The sequence below is a fragment of the Odontomachus brunneus genome, unplaced genomic scaffold (genome assembly GCF_010583005.1).
Source record: "Odontomachus brunneus isolate Ranch 3 - 2012 unplaced genomic scaffold, Obru_v1 Obru_scaffold_122, whole genome shotgun sequence".
NCBI classification, from domain to species: domain Eukaryota; kingdom Metazoa; phylum Arthropoda; class Insecta; order Hymenoptera; family Formicidae; genus Odontomachus; species Odontomachus brunneus.
Genome location: NW_022639572.1, coordinates 1 through 11784, shown reverse-complemented (window position 1 = coordinate 11784; position 11784 = coordinate 1). Strand labels below are relative to the sequence as shown.

At 32.7% G+C, this 11784-nt stretch overlaps 2 protein-coding genes across 4 annotated transcripts; both read right to left on the bottom strand.

The window, feature by feature from the left end:
* Positions 1–1477: 1477 nt before the first annotated feature.
* Positions 1478–5286, bottom strand: LOC116849642 (polypeptide N-acetylgalactosaminyltransferase 1-like). Its single transcript, XM_032826986.1, has 10 exons — positions 5008–5286; positions 4516–4896; positions 4217–4405; positions 3922–4088; positions 3589–3763; positions 3106–3436; positions 2796–2981; positions 2008–2256; positions 1780–1923; positions 1478–1709 (listed from the first exon to the last, which is right to left on the bottom strand). The coding sequence occupies exons 2-10, from the start codon at positions 4719–4721 to the stop codon at positions 1560–1562; spliced, it is 1797 nt and encodes a 598-aa protein (XP_032682877.1). The 5' UTR covers positions 4722–4896; positions 5008–5286; the 3' UTR covers positions 1478–1559.
* Positions 5287–5423: 137 nt separating this feature from the next.
* LOC116849643 (facilitated trehalose transporter Tret1-like) lies at positions 5424–9075 on the bottom strand. Of its 3 annotated transcripts, XM_032826988.1 has the most exons (7): positions 8877–9074; positions 8409–8506; positions 8050–8164; positions 7760–7829; positions 7495–7630; positions 6641–7131; positions 5424–6444 (listed from the first exon to the last, which is right to left on the bottom strand). In XM_032826988.1, the coding sequence occupies exons 3-7, from the start codon at positions 8127–8129 to the stop codon at positions 5623–5625; spliced, it is 1599 nt and encodes a 532-aa protein (XP_032682879.1). In that variant the 5' UTR covers positions 8130–8164; positions 8409–8506; positions 8877–9074; the 3' UTR covers positions 5424–5622. The 3 variants fall into 3 exon arrangements, with proteins under 3 accessions (XP_032682879.1, XP_032682880.1, XP_032682881.1); XM_032826989.1 differs by lacking the exons at positions 8409–8506; positions 8877–9074 and adding an exon at positions 8252–8394; XM_032826990.1 differs by having other exon boundaries at positions 6429–7131; positions 8877–9075.
* Positions 9076–11784: the final 2709 nt, after the last annotated feature.

Below are 11784 nucleotides of genomic sequence, written 5' to 3'. Positions count from 1 at the left end.
GGTCTGTTCTTTTGCTCTGCACTGCTGCACTGGTGCAATAAGTTAGAGTGAGACAAATATATATTTGTCTCACTCTAACTTATTGCACCAGTGCAGCAGTGCAGAGCGAAAGAACAGACCAACTGTGTTACACAAAACCAATTTATTGGTCACATATTATCTAAAATATCTTGTAAGATAATATGCAACCAATAAACTGTTTTGTGTAACACAATGTACGTAATTAGAAAGCACCGTAAAATATCTTGTAAGATAATATGCCACCAATAAACTGGTTTTGTGTAACACAGTGTACGTAGTTAGAAAGCACCCTTAGTGAGTAACAAAGGGTGCTTTCCAATTGCTTAACACACACGTACACAAAACCAGTTTATTGGTCATATATTATCTAAAATATCTTGTAAGATAATATGCAACCAATAAACTGGTTTTGTGTAACACAGTGTACGCAACTGGAAAGCACCCAAAGATAGAATGATACTTGTGTCGACTTGTGTCTCTTGTTGGAAAGCAACCTTTGGGTGATCAAATCCAAATTAAGAGATTAAATTAAGAGATCGAACACTGTCGCCTGTAGATACTAGATTCGCCATGTTTGGGTCCAAACCGGAAGTATACTTACCTCATTTTAACTTATTGCACCAGCAATTATTGTTCAGCAGTGCAGCCACTGCAGCCAGTGCAGCTGAAAAGAACAGACCACTGCTTGTGTTGTCATTCAGCTAATGATCCTAACCGGAATCGTATCCCAAACATGGCGCAGCCAATCAAAACGTTGACATATGGTGTCCAATCTCTTATTACAGGATCTCTGGATTAACCCAGAGTTTGGTTTACATCGTGCACTTGATACGCGTACTATATAGTAACTTTCTATTAAATAATCTTAATATTGACAATGCATATCAACGATGATGCATTCAATTAATACAATAATGGCTCCTGCATCGTATCAATACAATAATGGCTCCGTATTAACCTTCTAGCGGAAAAACAACATATTGATTGGCTGTCGCGCGGACTTCCGCCGCGCGGCAAGCATTACCGCGTCCTGTGTGCAGGAGCCATGAGTCTTCTTGATCAGTATTATACCGGCTTAATATACTGTTATTTATATACATCGTCGATATTAAGATTATCTAATAGAAAGTTATTATTTAATACGCGTATCAAGTGCACGATGTAAACCAAGCCAGAGCCAGTCGAACATGCTAATAGACAAAGTTTACACGGCAACTTAAAACCGGTTTAGTAACTACCGTAGTTAGTAAACTCTTGAATCTGATTAGAGTATATTTTTAGATGGAAAAGAATATACCAATAAGAAATTGACCAATCATAGTTGATTATTCTTCTCACATTCGACTGTGGTTGATCAATTTCTTACTTACTTCCTACTTCTTGCTATTTACTTCCAATGTAGACGTCCCTTTAATCAACTGCCATACAAGATGGCGATATTATCCTTACAAGACGCTTACGATAAAACGTTTTTATTGTATCAATAACATATGAACAATGTTCTAATAAATTCAAACAATTACTTGATCTCGGAAACGTTATTTAGGTAAAATTTTACCAATGTAAAAATCAAATTTCCAAAATTGATCTGGTACATTGGCACAGGTGGTTGCAAATACATCTTCCTCATTTTGTACTCTAGTACCATCAAGACATAGACCAGTTTCTACGTGTACTATTTTACTGTCCTACAATCAAATTACATATTTCAATCGTTTGTAACAGAGCTCGTAAGTTTATCGAATTTTAATATAGTACCTTTGTCAATACCCATTCTTTTCCATTTTTTTCAGTATTGCAGTCAGACATTTCAACTCGAGTACGCACTTTTAATTTATCTGCGTTCACTCTCGCACAATTATCATCTCTCCGTAATTCGCCAGAATTGCTTAATGAGAAGAACTAAATACACAAACGTGTCATTTTTAGTAAATTTATCCTTAAATATGATATTCATATTGATGTAATTTGCGTTGACATACACACCTGGCTTGGATACAACTTGGAATGACAACTGTATAGACCTAAATTGTATGGTTTATCTTCTTCATGTTGTAGATTGTCTAAACACAGCCGTCTATTGCGTAATCTGACGCGCCCATATGCTATGGCATGCTCATCAGGAATGAATTTTTCTGGATAAATATTATCAAGATACCATTTGAAGCTTTTGCATTTGAGCTCTTTACGCAATTTCAAACGTTCGCTTATATCCCCTAAGAGGCTTGGATTATTCTGTGAATTTTATTCATTTGTATAAGAAATACAAAAACAGATATAATTAAAGCTCCTAGACTCATCCATGTCTTTTTAATGAAAACACCAGAAATGAGGAAAAATAATGCTAAAATTCTGACGAAAGACATTGAGATAAAAAGATATATCTATAAAATGACACTTTTAATCGATTAAGCATACCTCTAAGATATTCTAAACACTTTCCTTTTACTCTAGCAATCAATAAATAATCACAAAATTAACGTGACATGCAATCCTTTTTAGCCTAATTTCCTCATTATTCTATCATTAATTTTACGATTATTTAATGATTGTTAGAACAAAAGGAAAGTGTACAAAATATTTTAGAGGTGTGTACTTAATCGATCATAAGTATTATTTTGTAGATTTATCTTTTTATCTCGACATATTTTGCAAGAATTTTCAACATGCATTCTCTTGCTTCTGATGTCATTAAAAAGAGGTGGACGCGATGCGAGAGTGTACCTAGAAGCTTTAATAATTATATATTTCTTTTTATATATTTCTAATCTTACCTTAAACTCACTGCGATGGAGTAAAAATAATCTCTTATATTCATCCATCCATACAAATGCTAAACGAGCAGTATTTATTCCATGTGTATCTTTATCATTCGGGAATTTATATGGATGAAAATTTCGAAATATATGACCAACCCGAGAACAAGGAATGATCTCTAATGTGCCGCCACATTGCCAAATCTGTTGAAAAACAACAATTTATTAAAAACATAAAATCTTATTGAACCAGTGAAAGATCTGGTATATATATTTTTGTAATTATAAACTCAATTTAGTTTAATATTTAAGGAAGAATCTAACTCACTCTGAAAGACATTTCCAAATTTTCACCTCCCCAGCCATCCATCTTATCATCGTAACTACCAATTTCCCAGAAATACTTTCTGTCTATAGCAAATAAACCTCCTGCCATAGTAGGAGACTTAGTCGGTGATATAGGAGAAAGACGCGACTGGAGCTCATGCTTTTGGATATTTATCCATGTAAAATGACCCGACCATGTGAAGCCACCAACTTGAAAAAAAGATGCTTCATTATCATGGAAGTATTCTAACGTTTCTTCAGAGATGTTATCAATTATTGGCATTAGTACAGCATTTCTCTTGTCTTTTATTCGCTGAAGCAAAGGCTGTAGCCTGTAACATATTAAAATATATACACTAATAAAGTTCTCTTCATGTATGCATGCATGTGTAAAATTAATGTGTAAAATTAATTTAATATACGAAATACAGCAAATTGAATAAAGAATATATTTTCTAGCCAAATTAATACCAGTTTGAAATACCAGTCTTTGATAACTTCACAATGTGCATCTAGGAAGACAAGAACATCGCCAGTAGCATTTTTAGCTCCATGAAGACGAGCGCGTATCAATCCTTGTCTATTTGGCAATCTCAGCAATTTGACTTTTATAGGTAAACGAGTCGAAAGATAATAATCGAGTTGTCCTTGAAGTTCTTCTACACACAAATTAACAGAATATATTAATATAGAATATATACTTTACAAAAGACATTAATTATTAATATTTTATTGCAAGTAAGCCAAAATAGATGTATGTTTAAGCGGAATAAGTATGTATGCTTTACAATTTACATATTCATATTGATTTCAATACCTTCCTCGCTATGATCATCAACTAAAATAATTTCTTTTAATAAATGTGGCAGAGAACCTTTCAAAACACTATGTACTGTACGTAACAAAACACTCCATGGTTCATTATAAAAGATAATTATCACACTAACACTTGGTAATAATGTGTCATATGTAAGATTTGCACACCTATAATATGTAAAGTTCATATGTATTTATAAACACAAAGCAAAAAAATATTCTAATCAATATTATATATCTGCATGCATGGAAATGATCTCTTTTGAAATGCATTGCAATATATAATAAATTCTTACAGTGGATTGCGTACATCTGGCAATTTTCTAGTTAATGATATCTTATTTGAAAGAACAATATTCAGCGCTTTCTTTGCAAGTGCTGCTTCACCCTCAACCTTTTCTTTTCCATATAGATAAGCTGGTTCTCCATTCTCTCCAAGTCCAATTACAACATCATACTCCAATTTTAGTATCTGCTGCTCATACCTAAAATGTTATTTTAATCTTAAGGAAAAATATAGGATACAATTGAATCAGAAAATACAAATAGAACAATGGTTACTACACAAAGCTATTGAGGACAAGAGCAAGCTTACCTTTCCTTTTGTAGCCCCTGTAATGCAATATCCACATCTTTCTGCCTTTGAGAGTTATTGCCATCTCTTGGGAATGGAAACTGATCTTTATAAGCATTGGAATTGTCATTAGCACGAAATATTTGCTTAGCAATAAGCAAAATGCAGATTATATATAATGTACAAAATAACAATTTCAACAGGCATTTGCGACGGGCAAGCATCATATTTCAGGAATATCTCATCGCTATTAAATGGCGAAAATCGTCGATAATCGAGATAATTGTTCCTGTGGTTATTATCGCTGTTATATAGTTAGGTTATGGCAGAGTAAAGTTTGTCAGATGAACCAGATGCATATGCAGATTTAGGCTATGTGTTTCCTTCAAATCAGGTACACATCTGCAACAAGAATTAAAATTGATCATAAGAGCAGACCACTAATACACATTTTGTACATTCGAAAGCATTGTATTAACGCGATAGAGACAATACATATGTCGCGATATTTACAATGTGTCAGACCAATTCACTTATCCGTTATAAAGATTAAAAAAAAGCTATAGGTAAAAGGTTAAAAATCAAGTATAACGTCTACGTTGAACTGCCGTAAAACAGGTTGTACATTTTTATAGTAGCGTACAAACATTTTTTTTCTTTTTCCTCATATATCTGAAGCTTACAAGTAGGCGATACTTGAATAATATTAATTCATAACAAAAAGATAGCTTCTTGTGTTATAAAAAAATTGAAGAAACTGTACAATTCAACTGTACAATCAGTACTTTTTATATTTTGTAGGATAAATGTTTTTTAAAGGATGCTATTGACATCTGTGTAAACTGCACTTTTAAAAATTTGGATTAAATATATATATATATTTAATCCAAAAAAAATATATATATAGGTTAAGAAACAAATACTATAAATTTGGTGCACCAATTTTGTAATATAAATTTTTCAACATATTATCATTTTATTGCACATTTATTATTCTAGACATTTAAATATTTCATGCATTAATATAATCTCATGTCATAATAACTTAAACAAAAAATTTTCTTAACTTCCCTTAACAAATATTATTAGTATATATATATCTTAGCTAATATAAAAAAGAATATAAAATTAACAATTTGTAGAATCAACATCACACTGTTTTCTTACTTCTCTCTTACTCTTAGGATTGAATATTTTTTCTATATCAGAGAAAGATTTGTTAAATGTCTCTGGTAAAAAGAAATATACATAAGCTGTACATATTAAAGATGTGGAGCTAAATAAAAAAAATATATTTCCAATGTTCACACTTTTTGAAATATATGGGTAACTTTTGATGACAGCAAACATCATTATGTAAGCAAGAGAAACTATGAGACCTGCACCAATACCACGTATGGACATAGGAATCAATTCTCCAATAAGTGTCCATGGTATATTTATAATTCCAAATGTACTAAAGCAAATGTAAGATAATACAAAGAGAAGTAATATCCATTTATAATCCGCCATGGTTTCTTTTGTATCTTCATGTGACACCATAAAATGCACATATATTCCAGAAAGAAACATTGAAATAGTCATCCCAATTCCACTCAAGATGCAAATAACCCTTCTACCATATCGTCTACTAGAAAAAACTGTTAATATACTTATAACGAATCTAACGATGCCTAACATAACGAGCGCACTGTTTTCATTAAAATTGTGGCCAAGTACTTCACTCATTTCATTAAAGATCGACATGGCGTAAAATATGATGACGTATGAACCAGAAAGTTGTTGCAACAAAAAAAGTACAAAAAGTATCACTATAGGTTTATAAGCGCTCGGTAATATAAATTTGTAATAATAATTTCTTATGGATGCAACTACAGTGTTCGATTTTTTTTCATTTGTAACACGATTTCGGGCGATCTCCATAATTCGTGCGTACTCCTGTTCATAAATCTAGAAAATGTTTGTCCGTTGATATCCTGAAGTGAGTGTATAGATATTGCAAGACAGATTTTGGATGCGTTCAGGGAACACACTACCAACGTTACTGCGTCATTCTATCTTTACTGTTCTTTAGATATACAATAAGGATAAAATGACGTTAAATAGCAGATAGCAGATCCCCGAATTTACCCTTTATAGTACTCACCGTTTGTCTTCTGTTAAGTCGCTTCAGGTTACATTTCATTTCGCGAGTCCGTTTTTCGTCTAACATACCACTTCTAAAGCATGCGAGCCAGTACGGGCTTTTAGGTAAAAAGAAAAGTGCAAAAAAGATGCAACACTCTAGTATAAGAAAAATTATAACCATTTTGTGCCAATCTATTAGTGCAGCTAGGCAACAGGTTATTAATATACCCAATGAAACATATACAGAATTAAGGCACAGAAGCATTGGTCTGATTTTTGGATTAGAAAGTTCTGATATGTAAATCATACCAGTAGTTGTTAAACCTGATGCAATTCCAGCTATAAACCGAGCTGCATAAATAATAATTACAGATTTGGCAAATATGAATAAAATGTATGATATTATCATAGGAACACATGATAATTGGCAAACCACTTTGCGTCCAAATTTATCCATTAAAGAGCCTGATATAATAGATCCTATTGGCAATGTTATTGTAACTAGACTTGCTATAGAACAAAAAGTGCAGAATAATAAATAAGTAACCTTACTAATAACAGAAATCCTAATTCTTTTGCAACTAGTAATGAAACACGCATGTGCACTGATGCAAAACTCTCCAAAAATTCATATTTGTAACTGTTAAATAACAGGTTTTAATAAAATATCTATAGGCTATACAAATTCATAAGCATTGCTTGATTTAAATAAATTACTCAATGATATAGATGTCAAAAGAATACATAGGAAATTTATATTAGTGCACATACACGAGTATTTGCAAGCAGCAATAAAATTCTGCTCTGTTAACTATTAAATGACACATTTACTGTAATAAATGCAAATTAAAAAAATTCTGCTATAAGACTGACCTATCCAAGATTCTTCGTTTTGTGTTATTGTCATTCCAATATTGTCTAACTTCAGGTCGTTTAGCAAAACTGTACTAAAAGCCATGTTTACACCAACCTTTATGACTATACAATGGATTATACAGCTTGCAATAACCTAAAATATGTTGTCATTTATAAAATGTCACTATTTTTACAATCAGCCATTTATTTCATGCTTATAATAATAGGCAGCAGTATTTATAAATATCTATAACACAAATAATATAATGACTATATAGCTTACTTGTGGCATTATATCTGATCTTGTTATTTTTTCCTTTAAATTTGACCTATTTATATGTTGAAGGCAATTACTGTAAAGACATATCACTGTGTTTATATTAATTAAAAATTTAAGTTTTGCACAAATGTAAAATAAATAAAAAGTAATACATAAAATTAAATACATCTATATACACATATTGCTTATATTATATTATAAAAAAACATATATATATATATATATATATATATATATATATATATATATATATATATAATTCATATCTTACGCAAAATATTCTTTATATTTACCTATTTTCGTTGCAAAGTTCATTGTTCTTTTCTTTAACAACACATGACCTCTCATTCACAGTTTCTTGTATGTTATCCATTTTATATAATATTGTAGGAACTTGTTAAATTATTCCTGGAATAAACAAGCACATAATAAGTAAATAATAAATATAACACAACTTATAAATTGTATAAAACAAAAAAATACAAATTATAATACTTTTATAAACAGGATAAATTCTTTGTCCTGATATAAAATTTGCAGACTTGTTCTGTTCTACACAACTAACAAAAGAACTCTAAGCATGTATAAACATGAAATATTATCACTTTAAAAGATAAAACAGGAATGATGAAATAAAGTTTCTTTATCTCACCTTCTTTTAGGCAATGTAAACAAAGTTGTGTGAGCAGATCTTTCTCAGATTCCTTAGTAGAATGTTATCTCTGTCTCTTTCTTATGTATTACGAATTTCTGTAATCAGTTTATTACAGATAAATAGTTATCTATTTGAAGTATAAAACATTTACAAATCTTGATAAGAATATATATTCAGCACTTTAAATAATTTATTTAAAATTTTACACATATAGGAACTATAAAGACATATAGGAACTATAAAGATGCATCAAATAAAAATGAATAATTCCTTAACATAAATTGAAAATAGAAATTCGAAAACAATTTTTTCTATAATAATACACTTGTATTTATGTTAAAATGTATGCATATAATCCATATTCAGATTATTACCTATGCTACTGCGAAAATACACTTATAAAATTATTGTTTCTAATAGGTTTTACGTTGTCCTACATGCATATATAAATTTAAGAAAACTTACACTTATCCGGATGTTTTACGTAAAATAAATATTCATCATTTTAAAATAAGAAAGTGCAAAAATCTAATTTTTTTCATAATGACACATTCATATCGACGTTGATACATCGATAAATTGGTTCCACTTGACAATCGTGTTACACAAGCATCGTTCTATCCTTGTTTTTTACTTGATGTTAAACAAGGATGAAATGACGCTCGTGAAGACGCGACGCTAAGTGGAACTTATCCATTGTAGGCTAAGGCTTAGTTTACAATATGCGGAGTAAGCCGTAAGAATTGGCCAATCATAGTCGATTAGGCCTGATCTACAATAGATAAAGTAAGGAGTAGGAGTAGGAGCAAGAAATAAGCAGTAAAGCGTCTTCTACAATGGCAGTAGGAGTAGTAGTAAGAAATAAGCAGTAAGCAAATTGACCAATTTCATTCTCACGTTTCAAAAATAATCGATTGTGATTGGTCTATTTACTTACTGCTTATTTCTTACTACTACTCCTACTGCCATTGTAGAAGACGCTTTAATGGCTCCTGCATACAGGACGCGGTAATGCTTGCCGCGCGGCGGAAGTCCGCACGACAGCCAATCAATATGTTGTTTTTCCGTAAGAGCTAGAAGGTTATTACGGAAAACACCATATTGATTGGCTGTTGCGCGAACTTCCGCCGCCGCGCGGCAAGCATTACCGCGTCCTGTGTGCAGGAGCCATAAGGCCCGATTTACAATAGATGGAGTAAGGAGTAGGAATAGAAGTAAGAAATAAGCAGTAAGCAAATTGGCCAATTCTATTCTCACGATTCAAGAATAATCGATTGTGATTGGTCTATTTACTTACTGCTTATTTCTTACTACTACTCCTACTGCCATTGTAGAAGACGCTTTATGGCTCCTGCATACAGGACGCGGTAATGCTTGCCGCGCGGCAAGCATTACCGCGTCCTGTGTGCAGGAGCCATAAGGCCCGATTTACAATAGATGGAGTAAGGAGTAGGAATAGAAGTAAGAAATAAGCAGTAAGCAAATTGGCCAATTCTATTCTCACGATTCAAGAATAATCGATTGTGATTGGTCTATTTACTTACTGCTTATTTCTTACTTCTATTCCTACTCCTTACTCCATCTATTGTAAATCGGGCCTTATGGCTCCTGCACACAGGACGCGGTAATGCTTGCCGCGCGGCAAGCATTACCGCGTCCTGTGTGCAGGAGCCATAAGGCCCGATTTACAATAGATGGAGTAAGGAGTAGGAATAGAAGTAAGAAATAAGCAGTAAGCAAATTGGCCAATTCTATTCTCACGATTCAAGAATAATCGATTGTGATTGGTCCATTTACTTACTGTATATTTCTTACTCCTACTCCTACTTCTTACTCCATCTATTGTAGATCGGGCCTAAGCAAATTGACCAATTTCATTCTCACGTTTCAAAAATAATCGATTGTGATTGGTCTGCTTACTTATTGCTTATTTCTTACTCCTACTTCTTATTCCATCTATTGTAGATCGGGCCTTATTCTTGTAATAATCGACTATAATTGGCCAATTCCACAGATGTCTATACTAAACTAAATTGCTAACAAGGGTTTCGAACGTGTGTCACATAAGGTTTCCGATTGCATGCGAGAAAATAGCGGCGGTCCTGTGTGTGTGACGTTTGTGTGTGATATGTCACTTGTGTGAATACGTACACATACAATGTGAGTCAATGTGGCTATTAAGGCTGCGTTCCGAAATTCACTGCCAGTACTGAAATTCTATAGTTCATGTCACGTATACTATAGAATATCAGTACTGGCAGTGAATTTCGGAACGCAGCCTAAATTACTGTCGTAAAACCAAAAATGCCAGCATCAGGCTGATATTTCACGTGTCGTACGACAAGCTTTTTGGATACATTCATTGGTTGACGAACAGAGAACCTGGAATTTCTCTATTCGCCAACCAATAAACGTATCTGAAAAGCTTGTCGTACGACACGTGAAATAGCACCCTCATATTGCATAAAAAAATGTTGTAACAAAAAAATAGATGGTATTGGACGTTATTTGCTCTGCTTATTTTCAACAAAAGAATTTTATGACTAAACGTAGTAAAAATATGTGGCGGTAGCGGCCATTTTCTCGCATGCACCGGAAACTCTATCGAACACAAGCAGTTATATGCTTTTAGATAGCCTGTTTGCAATCTAGTTTAGTATAGGCCAGTATTCAATGGCTTGGTTTACATCGGCTGTGTTCGCTTTGGGCGCTTATGCGCTGTAAGCGTCATTCTATCTTCTTCCTGCATGTAATGAGCGATAAAAATAGAATGACTTTTACAGCGCGTAAGTATCCAAAGCGAACGCAGCTATCGTATACTTGATACGCGTACTAAATAGTAACTTTCTATTAGATAATCTTAATATCGAAAATAAATATAAACAATGGTATATTAAGCTGATATAATACGCATCAACAAAACGTATTGTATTGATTGAATATGTCGCCGTTGATATGTATTGTCGATATTAAGATTGTCTAATAGAAAATTACTATTTAGTACGCGTATCAAGTGCACGATGTAAACCAGGCCAATGGCTTGGTTTACATCGTACACTTGATACGTGTACTAAATAGTAACTTTCTATTATGGCGTGTTCGACTGGCCCTAGGTTAATCGCTCCCAGAGCGATTAATGACGTCATAGGTTTCTATTAATCATAAAGCTTATAAGTACTTGTTTGACCGATAAACGTAGGCTGAATAACCCAGAGTGGGTTAACCCAGAGCCAGTCGAACTATTATCAGTCGATGCTATTAGATAATCTTAATATCGACGATATACAATCAGATATCATATATAATATCATATATAATATCATATTGGTGTGCCAAGACTTGGCACACCATATTTAAAAATGTGACATTTTTT